Source organism: Rhipicephalus sanguineus, chromosome 2, assembly GCF_013339695.2.
Source record: "Rhipicephalus sanguineus isolate Rsan-2018 chromosome 2, BIME_Rsan_1.4, whole genome shotgun sequence".
Taxonomy (NCBI): Eukaryota; Metazoa; Arthropoda; class Arachnida; order Ixodida; family Ixodidae; genus Rhipicephalus; species Rhipicephalus sanguineus.
The window spans coordinates 49,479,282-49,501,443 of NC_051177.1; the positions used below are offsets into that span (position 1 = coordinate 49,479,282).

The 22,162-nt window shown below is 46.7% G+C and overlaps 1 protein-coding gene across 1 annotated transcript; it reads left to right on the forward strand.

Annotated features, from left to right (window-relative positions):
* The first annotated feature begins 2,481 nt into the window (after positions 1-2,481).
* LOC119381569 (acrosin) lies at positions 2,482-21,323 on the forward strand. Its single transcript, XM_037649344.1, has 2 exons — positions 2,482-3,675; positions 21,154-21,323. Exons 1-2 carry the CDS (start codon positions 3,369-3,371, stop codon positions 21,321-21,323), a joined length of 477 nt encoding a protein of 158 aa, XP_037505272.1. The 5' UTR covers positions 2,482-3,368.
* Positions 21,324-22,162: the final 839 nt, after the last annotated feature.

Here is a 22,162-nt window from a genome sequence, read left to right on the forward strand (position 1 = left end):
CAAGATCAATGATTTAGCCATCTCTATCCAGCATTGCTATCAGTTAGCCAGCATCAGCGTACACTAGCCGAGTCATAACTTAGCCAGCATTAATTAATATTAATAGGTGCTGCATGGCAGTAAGCGAGAAAAAGCGGTAGTTTAGTTAGGCCAGAAATATTCATTGTACGTACACCGTTACAGAATGTGGGTGCTAGAGGACCATTAGAGCCTTTGTCTTAAATAAAAACCAGAGGCTCAGTTACGATGAGCAGAAGTGAGGAGGCGTTAAAATTTCGCTGATGCCCTGACCAACCTCGCCAACGTGTGAGTGAAAACTGCAGACAACCATTTCAAGGCGTCTTTTCTCGGGCGGCCCGTTTTTGTCTGTCGGGTTTCCAAATTAAAACCCAGCTTCCAAGCTTAGAAAGAGGGACCCTCTTCACTGGAAAAGTGGCGCTCGCGAACACCTGAACGCTTTCCAGAACACCTCCTGGCCGTGGCGCTGAACCACCTCGGAGTTCGCGGTGGGGCTGGAACTTTCGCGCTGCCGCCGCCGCAACACCGTTTATCACGTTTCCTCTCGCGTCTACCGAGAGAACTCCAGCCTCAAGCCCACGGTTGGCTCGCTCCGCCAATTTCTATTTCTTTCTCTCCATTCTGCACTTCTTCCGAGTGCCAAAGCAGGTGCTGTTCGAAATCGCCGAAGTAGGCGTTTAAGTTGAGGAGATATTTGTCACAACCGGGATTGAAATAGGCTTCCTTACTCAATCTTTCCAATTTATTCTGAAGTTATTTTTTGGCTGCGCACGGGAATCCCTTTCCATAGCCGTCTCACTTCCTTTCCATTTCTGCTGCGTCGTCACAGCGGGTTGTCAGTGAACGGATTTTAATTGATGGCTTTCGAACTGCCTGGCGGGGCTGAACTGCCTCACCGTATTCAAAAGCTTATCCATCAGCTGAGTTTCCCTTCAACTGTACCGCGTCACTTGCGTTATAAAAACAGTAATTTGCGTTGTTTCTTTTTTTAACAGAAGACAGGCTGGAGAAGGAAGAGCAGCAGCTAAGGGGGCATAGGTGTTGGCCTAATGCTCTCGGGGAAGACAAAGTGTGAGGCAAGGGAATGAGTCAAGAGAAGAGGATGGAATAACGGAAAGTGAAGGTGAGTTACCGTGAACTTTAATAATTACTTTCTTTAACGCGGTTGGATAAATTTGAATTGGGAACTTTATAAAAATACTTTGAGAAGCCATGCGAATTACAAATATTTTCATTTAGCGATGCTTTCTAGGTTGTGTTTTTTTGTGTCACGGTTTCATTTTCTCAACCAAATGAGAAAAGGTGCTCATATATATTATTATTAGAACATTAGAACATTATTAGAACAAATTTTAGAACATTATTTCATTCACTCTTTTTAGTGTACAGACAAATATATGGCATGGCTCACGTTGATGCCATTCATGAAATATCTTAGTTTAATTAATTGTTACATGGAATCATGGAATGACCATTGATCGAAGAATGAACTTTCTTTTTTTTTTCTCTCCACTTGACGTTTTATAGAAACAGGACGAAATACCAACAGCCTGTTTGGCAATTGTTAAGCAAACGCCAAGTAAATGTGTATGTTGTCACATGTCTACAACCATTTCTATATCTCGACCACTGAAAACGTTAATTTTGCCGTATGGGTATGAATTATTAAGAAAAGCTCCCGCTTTATTTGTGACATCCTTTTGAGGCAGTTGATTCGTTTTCTTCAGTTTACTGAGTGCTAAATAACACGCATGCTGTTCTTCGATGCCTGTTTATTCTGCTCTTTACTGCATCTACTTTTCAGCAGATACACAGAAAAAAAAAGAGTTCTCGTGGCACGGCGCGACGTGTCACTCTTGCAGCAATGTAAACAAATTACTATCTTGTAAACTTAACCTTACGCCAAAATTAACATTTTTCAGTACTCTTAAGCAAATCAAATATATTTTCTTCGGCAACATATGCTCAGTGCCTGGTACTTGAAACGTCCTCGTCTATTCTAAAGCCGTTTTTATGCAGCTGTATAACATACAACAAAATTTTCAAACGGCGCAATGAAGAAAGGACGAAAACAGGAACCTGTCGCCTGTGCGCACTTTAAGAACTTTGCTGAATCTATGAGCCTACTGGCCGAGCAACATGTTTTGCTTCAGTATATCATCTTGGTGCTCCAGCAGTTTTAAGAATGCCGCGTAAACGAGAAACGTTTGAATTCAACGCGAAGGAAACGAAACCAGTGCGAATCGCGAACGGCAGAGAGCAGGGAGAGATGCCGAGAAAAACCACGGAAAGCCGAGGGGAAAGCGGGAAGCGTGGAGCAGAGCGCGTTCGGGATAGCGGCGTGAGGGAGAGAGTGCGCGGGCATCGTGGGGAAGGAAGGTTGCGCCGCTCCCGGAGGAGGAGCCTCCTATAAAGCGCTGGGGGAGTCCCGATGCCTCGATCAAAACACCGTGCCTCACCGGGAAACGTGCCGTGCAGGGAGCGTCGAACGTCGTGAGCGCCGCAGGCCGTGTGTTGCGGCGCTGGTGGTTTTATCTTGGTGCTGTGCTGCGTGTGACTGGGACGCGTGCCGTTTTGGCCGGGTTCTCCCCTGCATCACGTGGCTACACCTTACCGATAGCGCGAGCTGGAAGAGAACGCAGCCGCCGGCCGATTATTTCGTCGCACCGCAACGTTTTCCGTGTGCCAGGCCTAACAGAACTCGCGCTGGGGCAGTTTCGCTGGGCATCGACTTTTCGCTCTGCCACGCGCACTCGATCGCACGAAGCACTGCGTCTCTGCAGAGGTGAGCTTTGACTCTGCTTTCAAGGACTTCGAGTTAACATTTGGGCGCGATCAAGTAGTGCGAAAGACCAGGTCAGAGATATAGGGCCCACGTTGTAGGCGTCGAGCTGCAACGTGCTTCTGACCTTCGTAGTGGCGTGGTAGATTGTTTGCAATTTTATGATACGCTAGCGCTAGTCTTGTATTGTACATGGCTTAGCTAATTATCCGCGTTCATTACAAAACATGGACCTCCACATGGACTTAGCTGGTACTGAAACCTGATTGGACGACTGCAGCTTTCGAGCGAGATACCATGACCTGTGTTCGTTAAGTGGCCAACTTGGCAGACAGAATATTCAACCGAATGTATGCCCTGACTTTCGAACACTTTGCTCAACAGCTTCGCTCGAGACGATTGACTTGACTAGTCGACCGGATGCCTGTAATGTTCTCGTTAAATGCTTCCAGCTGAAGAAAGCGCCTGATCTGCGTGCATTGTACAGGCTGTAGACACGAGCGGTGTAGGTTCATTGCGCGAAGATCGAGCAACGCTGGAGTAGAAGGAGAGAGAAAGCGTTTCGGCCATGGACTACGGATACTTGAACCAGGCTGCTGCGGCCAGCGCCGCGTTCGAGCCATGCATGGAATCGGCCGCGTGCCAGCTCTCCTGTTCGTACGCGGAGCTTGGTCCTCCGACGGCCGCCTACCACCGCTACTCGGCGCCCGTGCCAAGGTCCTTCTCGGCACCGCCGTCCGCGTCAGCCCCGACCTGCGGCGCGGCGGGACTCATCGCGCGAGGCGTGAGACCCGAGCCTCCGCCGCCACCTCCGCCGCCCCCACCACCTCAGCAACCGCAACACCACCCGACGCCGGTCTTCCCGGCCATACAGAGTAAGTGCGAGACCTTTTTGAACCTTTGTCTTTGCAGCCTTTGAGTTACACAGTACCTAAATGATTTAATCATCTATTTAACGATGACGTCGATCCCCTTATTGCGTCTAGTAAAGAGGTTATGGAAGGAAGGAACAGGTGAGAAAAGAAAGGCAGGGACGCTAACCAGTCTAGAAATACTGGTATGGTACCCTACACTGGGGAAAGGGATGGGGAAGTTTTAAAGATAGAGATCGAGAGAAAGAGAGGGAGAGGGGGAGAACGCACTCACAAAGCCACACACATCACACTCATGATATCGCCATTAGTCTATAAGCGCCGGTGCAAGTCTGGTGTCTTCAAGAATTTGACCACTGCCTTCGTCGTCTTCATCGGCGACGACCTCACAGGACGACATTCCAAAGTGGCTTCCGTCGCCATCGGTCTGGGGTCTATGTGAGCTAGAGCGAAGTATCAGTGCATGGGCAAGGCTATCTTAGAATATCATAGCATGCATGAATGAACTTCCACTCCATTTCTGTTTATATTTGTGATGAGATAACACAAGTGTTTCTTATCTTTCCAATGTACAGACGTATTTATATGCCTTTCAGTTTCAAATGCCCATCAAGTATGTATTAATTGATTGTTATAATCATTAGCTGAAGTGTAGCTACTCATTCTTCCTACCTATTGTATAATTGTCACCTTTAATTAACTGTGTCACTTTAAGTGTTCCAACGCATGCATTTCTCATGACTGTTCACTGCACTGCCATGTAACAGAGAGTCGGGACCTTTGTCAAGCCGCTGGCGAGGCTGTTGGTCCCGTCCCCTATATTTTTGACAAAGGGTGTTCTGTCTCCCTGGGTGTTCTGTCTTTTTGCGCTGTTAAAATATTTCATAACTATTAAACTTAGCTTGACTGAACTTGTAGTGAAAAAGCGACACGCAGAGTGGCACGTGAAACACACCAGAAAGAGTACAAAGATGGACAGGGGCACATAATGAGTCCCGTTTTCAGTATTTATACTCTGGGACCCTCGTCTGTATACAAGTATTATATAACTGATGTGTATTGAACCAATAAACTGAAACCTAAACTCAAACTGAATATGCCAGTTTGTTAGGGATGAATAATATCTCGTTAAATATAGTAAACATGCTGATAGTGCACAGTTTAGCATGGCTTTTTATGCAGTGAACACCACGCACAAGAGCATCTCGGTTCCTTGCAAAAAAAAAAAAAAAAGAAAACGTATGCTCATCAGCTTGATCCATCCCCCGGCAATTTTCTTTCATTTAGCCGAAATCCGATCAGTAAGTAAAGCAGCACAGCAACGAAGTATAGGTTCTGTAGCGCATGCGTGACACATTCCACTCGGTCTTCAATATTCCTGATTCCTGCTAGTATTAGCCTTTGCCTTAGCCAGCTGGCAACGGTGCCCCGAGCAATATGTTTTGTTGCGAGAGTGAGCGGATACATTTACGATGTCATGGAGAGACAGTCTTCAGGCTGCGCTAAGTCGACACTATAAGTAAATAAATGACGCAGAGGAACAAAGGACGAGGATGTCGAGCGCAAACTACCATCTGATTTGGACTGTATATAGTAGAGCGAGCACGAGCAGATGTGTAGGTATAAGATTCAAAAATAGGGGTCAAGGGTCAAAGGAGAAAGGCGCAATCGTGGAAGCAGGAAATGATAGCCGTAAGAATCAATGACCACCAGCTAGATTACCTTGTAGCTTTACTCATGGAGAGACGCACGCGGAATGACTCTTCTCTTTCGTTTCTGAAGTCAAAAGTGTGCGAAAATTTGCAAGAAACTGAGAGCCAATAAAAGAGGGTACTTCTCAAGCAGTCAGACTTCAGGACACTCGCTTTCCACGATAAAATGCATATACGCTGGGTCGCACAGTCTCTTGCTTCTCTTAACTAAATATCGTACTCCCCATATTTCGCTGTGCGATGGCGTCATTAACAAGATTTGTGGTAATTAACGACGTCACACGAGGTTTGGATATCTTTATACGTACATACAATAAAAAAATGAACAGTTGTCTACATACTCACTTTAAAACATCTTCGATGTAGGTATTTAACTTAAATAATCTTCTTGTAATAGCTACAAGTGTTTCTGGTATTGTTTTCTTGTTACCTTTTTTATATCGATGTCATTGACTGTGCGACCGTTTGATGGTACCGGCTATGTTTATTTTGAGTTGAACTATGTTGCTTAACGCGTGAAACTCTGCAGTGTCTTCTGACATGACGTGCGTATTAATAGACAAGCTTTCCGGATTAACTTCCATCACCTGGAGCTCTTTAGCGTGCACCTAAATATATTGCACGCAAGGACGTTTACGCAGTCACCTTTTTGTGCCTGAGCTGCCTTTCCCCTGAAAGCATATGACCTCTCCAGTTTTCGGGGGTCACCGTGAGAATACACGCTGATGTGTGTGCATGTTGGAAGCACCTCTGGTACTTCTGCGATCAGGGGTTTTCTCTGGAATAAATTTTCCACCTTTGAAGAGATGAGCCGCGGACACAGTTTGTTTTGATAGGCCCCAGGACACGAGAGTCTCTATGCAGTTGAACGAAAAGGTGGGCGGCTGGAACCTAGTTTAGGATTGCTTTGGTTTGGGAAAGTTGGTGCGATATCGTTGAACAGCACGAAAGACGAAGACACAAAAAAACAGTGACACACAGAACCAGATTATAAAGGCTGAGTCAACGGTCTGACGTGCTGCGCTGACGGGACGAAGTGAGTAAAAGAGATTCCGAGGCGCCTACGATTAGCCATGGATAATTAATGTCGTCTTGACGTTTGCCGCCGCAGAACTTCACTGTGTGATTTACGGCGTGTGAAGATTTACGGTGACTGAAGTACTGAATGCAACCACCTTGGAATAAAAGGCTATTTTCCTGGTCGTCAACAGAATTCAGAAGTTTACATGAGAACGAGGTGCGCGCACCCCTTCCCCGCGTAGGAGGAGGTGCACTCGTCCTGCTTGGTGATTGGTGATTGTTGAAGGCTGCTTCGTGATTGGTCCAGAGACGATTCTTTTGTGGGACCTAACCACTTTAAGCGGCAAAGCAGATCTCTCTACAGCTGGTGTACTGTGTTATAATCTCCTACCCTTGACTATTCTGTACGTAAAGTATTCCTCCTCTCACATGCAGCTCAGAGCGCCTTCTTCACATCGCCACTCAACCCCAACCTACGCAACACCCCCATCCATAAATGCGACCGCCACGGCTGGGAAGCGAACCCGCAACCTTGTGATATGCATAAAAATGTCACTGTCCCTGAGCTACCATATCAAGTGTCCCATATTCATGGGTTGAGTAATGCGCACGCTAGCGTAAATAAGTTCCAGAATTCCGTCTTAACACTTTCTTGTGAACATGAATGATTAATTCATTCCAACAGCAATATTCATCCATTCTCGTGTGCATCAATATAGTCGGTAAGCCGCCGTTCATATTGCTTAAATTTGCTAACATAAATTCACGTTGAAATATGCGGGTTAACCATATGATATAACTCGTCGGACTTGACTTAGGTACTCCGTACTGATTATGACAATCTAGAGCTTTTTAACGCACACGTATATTTGAAAAAACGGCAGGAAAGGTAAGATGAAAGCTTTCGATGAAAAAATCTGTAAACAGGGTGTGTGTGCTCGAGCCGACGTTTCGACAAGTGGACTTGTCTTCTTCAAGGCTGGAACTGAAATCAGTTCCAGCCTTGAAGAAGACAAGGCCACTTGCTATCAAGACATACTCAGTGAGTATCAAGACATGTGCGCTTGTTTTTATCTCACTCCTTTTACATCGTTCATCACTCTCTCTTTTGAGGCAACATGTCAAACCTGGCGCTATATGCTAACCACTCTAGATGCCGTTTTCTTCACTCTCTTTCTCTCTCTAAGGCTCTTCAATTCGCTTCGCTGTTCTACTCTTGAACAACAAATAAGGCAAAGTCAGCATACTTATAAGCTTCGCCACTTCTAAATCTTTAAGTGTTCTGGTCATTTAAAAAAAAAAGGGCCAGTGGTGGTTGAGAATACCTTTTCTTGACTGGGCGCAACATGATGGCAGCGCTATTGGGCATTTGTGACGTCACACTGTACCCATTGTTCATGGTTCGAAGGGCATATTATGGCGGGTAGTAGAATGTTTCAAGATTAGGATTTCCCTGATTCGCACAAACCAAGATGTGGCTTCTCTTTTATTCCGGTGCTCTCGCATGGCACAATTAAGACTACTGCCTCCAATTAGACACCGTAAGGTTCACTGGAAGGGAGAAAAAGAACGTGCCTATAAATGAAGGTGTAAATTTTTGACACCATAAAACAGTCACAAAAGCGGAGGAAATTTTTGTGGGGCACTGTTTCATAAAATTGCTATCTTCAGTAAGGAAAGCAATGTCCCCCCTTGCAATTTTTAAATAATTTCACGCAATCACAGACCCTAGGATTCGCTAGTACCTAATGACAGCGGGAAGCAGTGGGATCAGTGATACGGCTATTAGCTTACGACAAAGTAATGTGTGACGTCGCGTGAACGCTCTCTATACGCGCTCCTAACTTTCCCGAACCTTTCTCTATTTTCTTTTCGCGACGAAAAGTATAGACTCAAACTGATGAACTTGCTGAATTATACCATTCAGCAATACTTCGGCAGAACCTAGCTGGTTGACTCATTGTTTCGTTCATTTACTTCTCGCGGAGTGTTGCGGAAGATAGCAGCAGCATTACACTAGGCGAAGGCGCCAATCGTAAAGTGAATGTGCCTGCCTGCAAATAAATATGAAAAAATAAAACGAAGAATTCTTACTTGCGTGACTTAGGAAGCTCGTGAACTCAAGCACTTGCCCTCGCTTGTATGCAACTTTTCAACAAGGGCTTCTTGGGTGCCGCCATTATTCGTTCTGGGGTTGTAAATATGCCCCCAAAAATGCACTGCTGAGATTGGGACGTCAGTTTTGTACTCCTGCGCAGTGATTAGTCCAGAGAGGAGGTGCTCCCTCTATTCGACGGAAGGGTCTCCAATTCGTCGTGGCATTCACTGTAATGCGCGAATCGCACATCTATCGGACGTACGTGGTTGGAGATATAGAAACGGCTGTTTCTTTCTTTTTTTTTACCCCGCGTTTCCTTCACGAAGCAGTGCTTGAACACACGTATAAAAGAAAGAAACCACAAGATCAGAACGGGTGCGTTGTGTGTTCTTCACGGAAGAATGAGAGGCAGAGAGGAAGAGACGCCGTCGAATAGCAGCGGGCGAGGAGGGAAGTGGTTGAGGAGAGGAGGGGAAGGGGGGGCGCAGGGGTTATAACCGAGTTACGGGACGTGGTGCGCCGCTGGCCGCTCGTTCGGCAACGCGGCGGGCCGCAGCCGATGCTCGGCTTGCTTGCTTGCTTGCTTGCGTGTCCAAATTACCGCCACCTCGCCGCCCACACCCCGGCAGCGTTTCCCTCCTCCTTCCTCTGACGGCGGCGGCCGCCCTTCGCCGCAAATTTGATCAAAGGCACCCTGGCTTGGATATATAAAACGCTCGGGCCGAACCAACGGGGACGCCAGTTCGTAAGGTTGGTTCTCTCGTCATTCCACATCCAGCGCCGATCGGAAGCGAGCTATCCTTCGTGCGGAAAAGTCGAAGCCGTGGCAGACGGCAGCCGTAGAAACAAGCGGCGATCAGTGGCGGGAACCCTGGCGTTTCGAGGAGCTTAACGCCACCTCAAAAAATCGCTGCCGAGTGTAAGAGGAATGCGTTGGCACAATACGATGTGGACGAGGTCGTCACTTCGACTGCATCTGGGAAATGTAGTGAGTGAACTTGCCGTGCTGTCTTCGATACGACGAGAGGCGCGAGCTGCCCTGCTCGAGGGGGAAGTGACGATTTCGGTCGGACATGCTCAAGATGGCCGCGCCGTCTCGAAGGTGAGTGCGCCATCGCATTGAGTCACGCTCCTCGGCCAGTGCCTGATTTTAGCGCAGGGTGGTTAGTTCAGTTGCGTTTGCATGAATACGACATAACTGGTGCGTCGCATTTCACACCTCTTTCACATATACGACCGCTAATTCGCTAGCACCTTGAATACCTTGGAACCAGTCCTTGCAAGCCTCCATTAGCGTCGTGGATTGCAGTCTATTTCGTCTAAGACAGTCGTAGCCGAACCGTACTCTGTAACAGTGCACAGTTTGAGACCTTCTAGGTGTGCGTGGTGAACGATGCTATGCGTGCGAGAATATTAGTTGTCCTCTCTTTCTCTCCTTCTTTCTCTCTTCTTTTCGTCCCCTTCCGCCTGTGTAGGGAAACAAACCGGATGCAGCCTGGTTAACCTCCCTGCTTTTCATTTTCCTTTCTCTCTCTCTCTCTCTAATTCGCTAGTGAGGCAAATTACTATGATGCGTCTGATGCGCACGACGGGTTTGTCCGAAATGGCACAATTTCAAATTGTGTATATAAGCGTTTGCATATGGAAGAGAAGAAGACGGTGAAAGTGAGGTGCCCGGAGACGTGTACTCTTCACACCGGCGCGACGTACATATATCGCCGGGAAACATGTTTTGGTCATTTCATACGAAGGGAAACGCACCACATGCAAACGGTGTCGCATAAGTACGCGCTGAGAAATACAATGTGACATACTTTACTGTCGCGTTGATGTGGAAACGCCTTTTGAACTGTGTGCGCTGGCGTTACTGAATGATTGCACTTCGGGTCTCTTTGGGACGTCCTCTTGACATAGCAGCATATTTAAGCAAGACGGGGACGCCGAAAATAGCGTTAACACGCAAATAACGACGCCACAGTGACAACGTTTGCAGCCTTGCAGCCGAAAAGGAAAACGAGTTATCGTATGATAATCGAGCTCCAGATGGAAGGCTAAACATGGTTTTTTTTTACACTGCCGTGTTTGGGTGTTCGCGCTCTCTTCCGAGTACTCGTCCTGTCGGCGCTTCACTGCTGTCGCAAGCTGGAGTTACTAATTGTGAAACTGGCACGCGAGGCAAAAGTTCCTGTAATGCGGCGGTGTCTTGTTTGAACATAACTGCAGACGCGTCTAAGGCAGTACGTCTTCTCCCGTACTTTTCCAAACGCCGTTAATGATACATCCCACTACATCCACCCTTTCATCGTCATTGAAAGCCACGCAACAACATGTACTGTAATTTTAGTGGCGCTTATTTGCTAATTCACTTTAAAAAAAATATAAGCCAGTTCCACCCCAAGTGAAAGCTGTACGAACTGCAAAGCATTGATTCGCCCGTGTTTTCCTCGATGTGTTTATCTTGTGTTTATCTGTAATTTTCTGTTCTTTTGTGTTCTGTTCTTGTTCTTATTTGTTACGTACTTTTCTTTTCGCGCGATCATGTGATATTTTACATCCTTTTATGTTTTTTTCCTGCGATTATCTTATTTGTTTTGCGTTTATCTATTTTCTGTTTAATAGCCTCGTTTCAACTTTTTTTCTACTTTTGCTGCACCGCGCGCGAGGCGTCTAACTGCCGCCGCTGGCGTTTCGCTGTCGCTTCGCTGGCTCGGACCGGCGACGCTGGCGTTCACGGCCTAGCGGGCGCTGGTGTTCCAAACGCGCAGCTTCCTCGGCTTAGGTTCATAAAACGGGGCACCTGCGTGACACCAACGCGATACACGAGATGACGACAGGATGATCCCTTGAACTCCTCCGCATCTGAAATGATCGCATTTGCATAACCCTATACGTAAGCAAGGAACGGTACGGACGTTGGACTGGCCGTCGTTCTGTGAAGCGCAAAATATTATAAAAGCTCGTGGAGTTTTCTCGATTGTTCAAAAAATACAAGATACACCCGCACTTAGTTTACGCGTAATGCGTGTCGCAGTGCTGACGTTCAAAGCTAGTCGCAAACAGCGAACGCGCATTTTCAGGTAAATTATGAACTATACAGAGAACGGACATTAATTCTTGTCCCAAACGAGAAACGAATTCAGGGAAGTGATATGCATTTGCAGTGGCGGCCGGAATAATGCGGGAATGCCGTGTTGGCGCACTTCAACATTTGTTACTTTTTCGATCGCGTTGTTTGTCAGTGATTAAGAATATAAAGATTGCAAATAAGGGTACAATAAGGGCGAAATACTTTACTACTAACCACTTGTGCGAGAAAAAAATTAGCGAGTCATTACGACGCTCTCTGATGCGAAATTTAAGTGAAGTTGCACGAGTGCTTTCATTTTGCGATATAATCCTTCTTCTACTTCTTCTTCTTTTTCTACGGCGCCATCTTGTAATCTCGCCTGGCACTCTGCTTTTTTCTTCACCCTTTCACCTTTTGCTGCGCTCGTTCGCTCGGTAACGGCGAGGCACGCCGACGCACAGTGCCGGAACGGGTGTTTAAAAGGTGCTCTCTAAGATAGAAAGATCTGCACAATGGGTTGCACTTCTTGTTAGCCAAAGTCTTAAGAAATAAGAAAAAAATTAAGGCTGGGAAAATCATACATGGACGCAATCGTTGCAATGCGCAGATAATACTTTGAGAGGAAGGGAGGAAGAAAACAAGAGAAAAGGCTGGGATATTAACCAGAGACATGCTCGGTTGAACTCGAGTAATACTGAAAGGCGAGCTAGTTGGTACATATACATCGTAATAGTGGGGCTGGTGTCGTTCCCTCTCTTTGTCCGTGTGTTAGTCTGCGCTAGAAAAGTTATTACAGTGCTCGGTTGAATACCCTACACTGGGGCAATGAGGAGTGGAGAGATGAGAGAGAGGGGGGGGAAGGAAATAAGGAAATGATCAGTAATTGCGCTGACGCGCATGTGGCGGTGGCACTCTGCAATAGTAAATGACATTCACCTAGGCCCGTAGTCCTTAAAAAGCACGAAAGTGCTTTAACTGCCTTGTGAGCCGACGAGCGATGGGAACGGTGCTCCAGCAACATCTGCCCGGAGAGTGGCCGATCGTCCAATCGTCTCTCCGAGGCAAATCGAGGGCAGCGGCATAGCAAATGAACGATGCCGCAGACCTCGCCTACCGGCGCTTCGGTGCCGCAAACCTCACATGCCGCACTGGTCACACCAGTTAACGATGTGCATGCCTTCGTGTAGGCAACACCCAACCTTTGCAGTGCAGGGTTTCTTTGGTGGAGCCTCGTGTGTCTTAATTAAGCTTTTATTGTTTTTTCTCCTTCATATCTAAACAATGCTTTGAAACTGCAATTACATACTTCATATTTGGTTCAGCAAGAGTTCTTTACTTCATTTTTATGTACGTATTTTCTTATTTAATATAATATTTTATAGTTTTCTCGTTGAGTCGTAATGGAAATGCTTACGCATTTTGATAGTTGAACAGGAAATGTTGCTCGAGCCAACGTTTCGATAAGCGGACTTGTCTTTGTCAAAGCAGAAGCTCATAAATAAGAAAAGCTCCTTCGTGGGATAGGTCACCTCCACCGTGCTCAGGTATATGTGAATTAAATCAAATGCCGCGGCACATTTAGAATTGATAGCATACCCCTGAGGAGGAAGAGGAGGAGAGTTGCTGCACTGATGAAGACAAGTCCACTTGTCGAAACGTTGGCTACAGCGACACTTCCTATTCAACGATTTTTCATCACACGTACATCTCGTAAAATATGTCTTTCTTTGTTTCTGCGTGCCTGTAGGCAAGAAAAGAGTCAAACTAGTAAATAATAACTCACAGGGTCCCTTATGCGTTCGCCTAAGATGAGTCGAAGGCGATAGCCTCTTCTTTTTCTTCTCAGTCGATGCAGTGATCCTCCGCCGCCCCTCTCCGAAAGCTTTTTGCACCTCACGTGGTCTTGCGCTACCTGCGGGATCGACGATATCATGTGATGACGTCATCGCGTGACGTCATGGTATGAGACGTCGTACTGGCGTCATTATGACATCTCTAATTCTGCCGATCTGTGACGTCATTGTGACGTCATATGGTGAGGTTATCACGTGATTATTACTTTTTGCATCACTCTTGTTGACTCCAACGCCGCGGGAAGCCGCCAAGACCGACGGTCAATTTTCGTTTTCGATGACACATCTAGGGCTTTAGCCTTAATATAAAATAGTGAAGAGATGTGAAGTATTTGTTAAAATGAAGCACCTTACTCTTACCTTTACTCCCAATGACTACGTAGTACGCTTCTCCTCAAGCCGATTCTGCGAGTGGCAAAGCACGCTTTACAGAACAGAAAGCTGAGCGATTGCCGGCTTCATTGGAAAAATTCCGAAGCATATTACGGAAGGGGTAGAAGTACTCCATGATTCGTGGGTGTGAAAAAGCCTACTCTGTACTGTAGAGAACTGCCAGTTTGATCCTAGTAGGGACGTCTCGCCAATACTGAAGATGGCACTGATGCCGCGGCGTGATGGGTGATCGCCCCTCCCCGCCTCGTCAGAGGTCGCCTCAACTCCAGGCTTCGTTTGCCAATATTACGACTGTAGTGGAGCGGCATGTCACTGACGCTTGACAAAACAAGCGAGTGACTTGCTGTAGAAATGTAAGGCGCTGAACACGTGGCACAATAGGGTATCCGATCCGACGCGGCTTCATATGTTCCGGCATACGACGATTCGGGGCACGTGGGACGAGTGAGCGAGCAGCCAGTATACTCCACCCAGGTCCAGCGTCCCAGCTTGTAAATCGGAAGGCTTCGTGTCCTAGTCGAAAATTTTAAAGGACAACTTTGCGCAACGCTACTTCGTTTGACAAGGATATAGTGAACAAAACAATGCTTTCGTGAGCGACGAACACGTCACAATAGCCAGTCGTCAATGATGCCTCCGCTGACGACAGCGACAATATGCCTAGCTAGGCTTGTCGCAGGCAGGGCTGGCTTTAGGCATACGCGCCCTGGATGGTCGCCAAGGGCACTGTCAATAGGGGGGCGCCACCGCACGTCTATGTACTTTTTCTTTTGGTATCTCGTTTAGTTGCGCATAACGCCCGACGCGATGTTGTGTGCTCGATTGCCGGTCGGTTTTCGGATGCCTTTTTTAGCTGACAGAATGTTAATTCATTGTTACTTCTGACATGATTACTAACAACGTTGTGTCGTACATAGCAGATATAGGCGTGTAAGAAAAATTGGGAAAGGGCGCTACCAGAGTTCACCCAGGACGCCTCATCGTTGGAAGTCGGCCCTGATTGAACTACTTGATCCTCTGCCATCCCTGATTTTCTTTTCCTTTCTTCGGCACCGTATATGTTACTGTAGCAATTTACTACAACGTGCAGTGATGATCACAGCCAAATATCTACGACGTCAGGGGCTTACTCTTTCAATTGACAAATGCATGGGGAGCCTAATCGTCTCTGTAGGCATTTTCATAAAGTTGTTCTCTCTCTCTGCCTAGGGCTTGCATTCACGCGCAAACATATGACAAGATACCCGATGTTTATTAATGGAACAGCGATACCTGCTTTAGCGCATCACAAATTCCTTGGTGTAATCATATACGGGGATCTATCGTGGTCGAAACACGTCGCAGAGCTTAAATCGAAATTGAAGAGCTTTGTTCACGTTCTTCGGACTGTGGCAGGAGCAAAATGGGGCCCGTCAGAATCATCACTTCTTCAACTGTACAATGCTCTATTCGTAGGATACATACGATACAGCATGCGGTGCTCTCAAACATGAGACATAGCTGTGTGAAAACATTTGAAGAGGAAAGACGCTAATGCAGACTAGTAGCGGCCGTCTTCCTAGACATTAAGGGCGCCTTCGATAATGTGCTGCGTTATGCGATCCATTGACGCAATGGAAGGTTTAGACGTCGACGGACGGACTGTACGCCTGGATCGTAAGTTCCCTTGTGGCCGTACCATTTACATTACGACAAGCGACGGAGACACCGATGGATATAATATTCAACGTGGTGTTCCTCAATGGGGAGTTCTCTGCCCAATTCTGTTCAACGTTACGACGAATGGACTAGGAGCAGAACTTCCCAGCACGGTGAAGGTCAGAGCATATGCGGATGACATGTGCATATGTGCGTCCGGAGCTACTCGTCCGCAATTGCGTGTTCGACTTCAACGTGTAGTGACGATAACAGCCGAATATCTACGGCACCAAGGTTTCTCTATTTCCATTGAGGAATGTGCAGTGCTTGCATTCGCACGCAAACATGTCAAAATACCCTATAACTATTAATGCAGCAGCGATACCTACTGTAGCGCACCGCAAGTTACTTGGGGTAATCATAGACAGGGATCTATCATGGTCGAGACACGTCGCAGCACTGAAATCAAAATTGAAAAGCTTTGTTTTTTTTCTTCGGATCGTGTCAGGAGCAAGATGGGGCCCGTCAGAATCGTCACTTCTTGTAGGATATATACGGTACAGCATGTCGGTGCTCTGAAACATGACACCGAGCTGTGTCAACACTCTAGAGAGTATTCAAGCTCAAGGATTGCGAACATGCTTGGGCCTACCACGCTGCACGTCAACTAATAGAACCATCGCGGAAGCTCGGGCTTGTCCCATCAGTGTATACATGCGCTGCGAGCCACTTCGAGTGCATCATCGCTTGTTGACCCGATACAGGCAGCACCCGCGCTATCAGCACTCCCCGCCATCCATCCAGACTGCAGTTTTTCAAGAGCAATATCAAGGCATGAAAACATTCTGCCACCAAGGTTTTCTTCACCGAGTGTTCCTGGCACTCTCCGTGGGTCCTGCCTAAACCGCCTGTTAGCCTTGTGATTCCTGGGATTACGAAGTCCTAGTTTCATCAATTGGTCTAAAACAGCTGACCCTACATCACATTTATACAGCATACGGCGGTACCATTCACGTGTACACCGATGGATTTACCACGCTATGTACCTCCGCTGCAGCCTTTGTCATCCCACAAATGGTTATAGCTCGACGGTTCAAAGTAGACCACAAGACCACATCAACTGCCGCAGACCTTGTTGCTATCCGGGAGGCAATAAGATTCACTTCTGGAGAGCAACCGCGTACATGGACGATATTCTGCGATGCCAAATCCGCTTTGCAAACCATTAAATGCGTCATTAGACAAGATTTGGTTGGTAACAACTTTATTGATGGTCCGGAAGAGCTTTCGCCGACTGGGCTTTAGGTCTCCCACGTGGGGACGTCGAGGCCTTGCCTCACCACCGCCTCGCGGGCCTGCTGGACAGCCCAAAGTTGGTCGCCGAGGCTGGACAAGATCCATATTATATTTTAGCCATAGAAATTGCGGAGCTTCTTCATGTTGCTTCAGCAAATGGCCACCTCGTCACCTTCCAGTGGATTCCTGCCCACTGCGGCATAATGGGAAACGAAAAGGCAGACGCCGAAGCCAAAAGAGCCTTGACCAGTGGCCCCGAAGTGCGCATTGCGTTTTCACGGCCAGACACGAACGCCCTGCTTCGGTACGTAATGCGCAACCTCACAGTTGAGCACTTGACCAAACCGGAGCGACGACACCGGCTATTGCATAAATGGGACCCGGAAATGAGGTTCTGCATGCCTCGTAAATTAAAACGACACATCACAAGCATGATTCACCGGATTCGTCTTGGTGTGGCCTTCACAAGACGTTATGCACATCTCATCGGCTGCAGTGACACCGGTCCCAACTGTGATCACTGTCAAGTGCCAGAAACACTTGCGCACATATTTTGTACCTGCCCAGCATACGCACGCGAACGACAGAAACTGATTTCCTCTACTGAAGGAGTGCATAATAGGCCATTAACTGATGAGGTTGTGTTGGGACCTTGGCCTGATGCCGACAGTACAACTGTGGTCATAAGAACGGTCGCAGCTTTCCTACAAGCCACTGGACGATGCGCGGCTAGAGTTACTGTATATGCTGCCTTTAGGTAGCAGAGTTGCGCATAGGTCTGGCTATACTCGCGGACAACTTTTCTTGGCAATGAAGGGAAAGCTACGGGGGCGGAGCGTCTGCACATGTACTGCTGCGTGAAGTAGTCCGGTTTGGCGCGCGTCCCGTAACGACGTGGAAAGTGACGGCTAGCGTTGCATTTCGACGCAAACGCTGCTTAGCGTCTAAGGTACGGGTAAAAGGCGCGACTTTTTCACGCACGCAAAAACGCAAAGTGACAACGTGTGAAGTAAAAGAAATACAAATATCTCGCTTGTGTGCGCTGCGTTCCGGCTCAAAAAGCTACTAGTAGAAAATGAAGGAGTATGTTATATATCTCACGCAGAAAATACGGACGCAATTGTGGGACTACATTCATTAGCGGTGGGATACGTGCACTGTGGCTCTGTAGCCTTCGCTTCGTTGCCAAGAAAAGTTGTCCGCGAGTATAGCACCTACAGTTGGGCGGTGAAGTCGCACTCCTTTTTTGCAGGCGACATGCATATCGTGTCGCCAATTAACATGTCTGGCGTGTCGAACACCGGCGATAAACATGGCAGTAAAACTGAGAGCTGGGCGAGTTGGTATGAATTCATGTTTGAAAGCGCTTCTTTGTACAAAGCGCTCCTTTGTACCTTCTTTCTGTGTCCTCGTCTTTTGTGCGCGTTAAAAAAGTTTCAAACATGGATAAAAATGGACTGTCGATGGCCAGTGTTAATTCAGTTCGCTGCAGTGGCGGCGTCGAGAAATACTAAAATTGGCCCGAGCGTCAGCTTCTCCTCAATGCATGGTTGCCAGCGCCGTTTGGAAGACAGATGCCCAACTCTGCTACCTAAAGGTAGCTAAAAGTAGCAGGCTACAGCATACTATTGCTCAGGCAGACCTCTCTGCTTTTCTGTAAATCAACCTCTATCTACTTCTTTTTCTTCTAGCCTGACGTGCCCGACATGACTCATTCCCTTTAATCTCAATTAATATATGAGTTGCACTCGTCCGATCTTGAATCTATACTGTCGTCTTCTTCTAGTCCCTTAAAGTTCAGGTCATGTATTTCCGCTTTACACAAGGCTTCTTTCTCCAAGTATCTGTCTCCAGGTTGGTACCAGAAGAATTCGCTGATTCAGTGCTTCTTCTGTTGAACGTTAACGCTCTGCTGCCTCTCTATGACTTGACAGCTCCCGCTGCGTCTTCCCCTCGCTGATTTTATTCGTCTAATTTTTTTTTCATAGGAGCGTGTATCGTGTAATTCCTAGTCCTAACAAACGTGCTAGTGCACATTTTGCCGAACACACACTCTTGCTAATTTCCCTGGCAGTTGGAGATCACTTTTGTATGTTGCACGTGACGCTTCAATCTACAGTTGCATGTCGCAGGGTCACATCATCAATCATGTATTGCATGTATTGAATGTCATCTGCAGCATTCCTTAGCAGAATACTGATATCTCAAAACCAAAGGTTACTCTGATATTGCACGTAGACTTAGCACAGGCTGGCTTTGTGGTAGAACACGATCGTGTGAAATTCCACGACAAAACATTGCCTTCCCTGTCCCCAAACTTGAATGCGTTTTGCATGCGTACAATTATTATCACTGGAAAGATAAACTCATTGTTCGACTCTCTTTTATAGGTGTTACTCTGTTTTTCAAAACACACACACACACACACACACACACACACACACACACACACACACACATATATATATATATATATATATATATATATATATATATATATATATATATATATATATATATATATATATATATATATATATATATATGACATCATATGTCATATGCTTTGAGTGTACCAGCAGCCTTCATATTCCTCAAACTGAAGAGTAAAGCGATGATTGGCTTTGAGATGAGGGAAAAGAAAAGGTCACAGTTTCGCTGCAAAGGCGAAGCGATGAATGCGATAGGAAGAAACTAGAATGTCACACGAAGAACGAAGAACGACAAGCAGTTCGATACTTGCAGTGCGCCACTGAAGCACAAAGGACGCCGCCCGAAAAGAACGCACAGGTATACACAGGACAAGCGTGAACTAACAACTGTCACACTGTGCTTGAGCAACGCGCTGCAAGTGTCTTGTTTGTTTGTTTGTTTCCTCAAAATTATGGCACATACCCGCTCTCGGAGATTGGCCAAGACTGCTTGTCGACAATGGAGAATCAGACGCTCTTGGATATTTCTTTTTTTTTTTTAACTGCGGCCCGTGGAGTGACCCCTCTGCGTCTCCTGCCACACGGGGGCGTCTGACGCACGGTGTGCCCGGTGTTCTTTTTTTTTTTTTTGTTCCACATCACGAGTGGGTACAGAAAGGGGCCACTTTGCGCCTCTCAAGAGCAGTTTTCAAGTTGAAAGAAGCCCCGCCACGGTGGTCTAATGGTTATGGCGCTCGACTGCTGACCCGAAGGTCGCGGGATCAAATCCCGGCTGCGGCGGCTGCATTTTCGATGGAGGCGAATGAAACCCAGGTGGTCGAAATTTCCGGAGCCCTCCACTACGGCGTCTCTCATAATCATATCGTGGTTTTGGGACGTTAAACCCCAGATATTATCAAGTTGAAAGAAAATGTAGAAGCGCTGCGTGATAGAAAACATGCTCAAGCTCCTCCGAAATCTGCGCACTACCCGCGGTAAATGGTGGACATAAATAGCTCGCCGTTATTGCACCGGCGCATACATGGCGTGTGATTGAGTTGTCTAACGCAGCGCGCTAAGGAGCGAGGGGTCGCTGGTTCGAATCTCTGGTCGGGTACTTCTGCTTTATTTTTCTTTGTGCCTTTTTATATGTATATATATACATGCATATACATATCCGGAACATGATGGCGACAGCTACGGCAAATATCCGCCGAGAGTGTTCATATAATTGTAGTCGCAATAAAAAGAGCACTTGAAGCCCTTAAAAGGCAACCCGAAACGTTTGCGTCACGAATAGTATAGCTGCTCCCATAGGTGCTGAAGCATGTAGATGCTCACGCGGGTGCGTATGCTTGTAAGTGTTTTTGTTGTTTAGCAATATTTTCATGAAAACGGGTGAAACCTCACTAAGCACCCCAGTGCGACGATAAAGAAATATTGACTAATTTGTTTGCAACGGAAGAGATTCCTAAGTTTTAAAACCTGAAAAGAAGAACTCAGAGAGTCCCTTATGCATTCGCCTAAGATGACTCGAAGGAAAGCCATCTTTTTCTTTTTCTTCTCAGCCGATGTATTGATCCTCCCCAACCTTCTCAGAAAGCGATCTTCACCTAACGTGGTTTTGCACAGCCTCCAGGATCGGGGGCATTGCAGGCTTCCTGCACCTTATCTGGTTTTGCATTGCCTCAGCGATCGGCCCACCTTCGACCAAGCGACGATGTCTTATGATGACGCCATCATGGGACGTCACGTTATGTGTCGTCATAGTGACGTCATGATGATGTCACAAATTTTGGCGATCTGTGACGTCATGATCACGTCATATGGTGACGTCAACACGGGAAGATTTTTTGCACGGTCACTTTTCGCGTTTGATGAAACATCCAAGGCTTTCGCCTTAAAAATGACTATTTGATGTGCTTGGCTTCGTCTTTCTACTTACGTGCGATTTGTTCAACTGTTCGTAAGGAACTCGCCCCTTTTGTTCCAGAAGCTGACGCATGGGCGCGGGCTGAGCGGTTGCCGGAGTGGAGTCCCGAGCGTGAACGGAGTGCGGCGGCTGCGGCGGCGAGACAAGTATCCTGGTTCGGACAAAGTGAGTCTCCTTCTACGGAAAGAAATCTGGAGGCGTCCCTCGTCCTTGACTTAGGTGTCTGTTAGTAGCACTCGCGCGTCGGCTTTCGTGTGCCCTGGTGCATTCCTTGAGTTAACATTGTGTTTAGCGTGGCCGAAGCTGATCTCAGAGGCCACCTAGAAAGAAGTGCATGGTTGAGGCCTGCTCCGCCAGGTGTCGCAACGTTCCCAGCTGCTCACGATCTTGAAATATAACTCATTTAATCAATATTCATTAATTATCCTGTCAGCTAATCGATGTTAATCTTAAGTAAAGTTATGCTTCGGTATCGTGTGTATCTAACTCCTAACATGAACAAGAACCATCGATTTCTATTTTTTAGAAGACTAGTTCTGAATATTTGGTAAATCGGAAGTAGGTGTTCGACTGGAAGTGCTTGGAATATAACCATCAGTGTCACTCGGTGTTCGTGCCGCTAAATTAACACAGTCGCACTAAACGCTTTATTGCATGAAAAAGGAGAAACACTTATGGACATAGCTAAAGCTGTATCATTCATTATTACTACTCGCTGCTGTGCAAGAGAGAGAGAGAGAGAAAGAACAAATCAGAAGCTGAAGGCAGGGAGTGTAGCCGGAAGATAAGTATTCAGCTTGCTAACGTGAACTGGGAAATGGGTAAGGGAAATCAGAAAGGTGAAAAAGCAAAGTGCGCGAAGATAAACATTTAAAGAAAGCTTAGTTTTGCGTGAAACACGCGAAACAACTTGAAGATATGACTGAATAGCAAAAGAGTATCAAGCAGGACTAAATAATTCAGAAAAATAGTAGGTGTCTATAATTATCGCTTAGTGGACGTTGTGGTGCCAGCCGTGTTTTAATATGTGTTATATAAATACACGTTAGGAAATTTTCTGTGTTGCAAT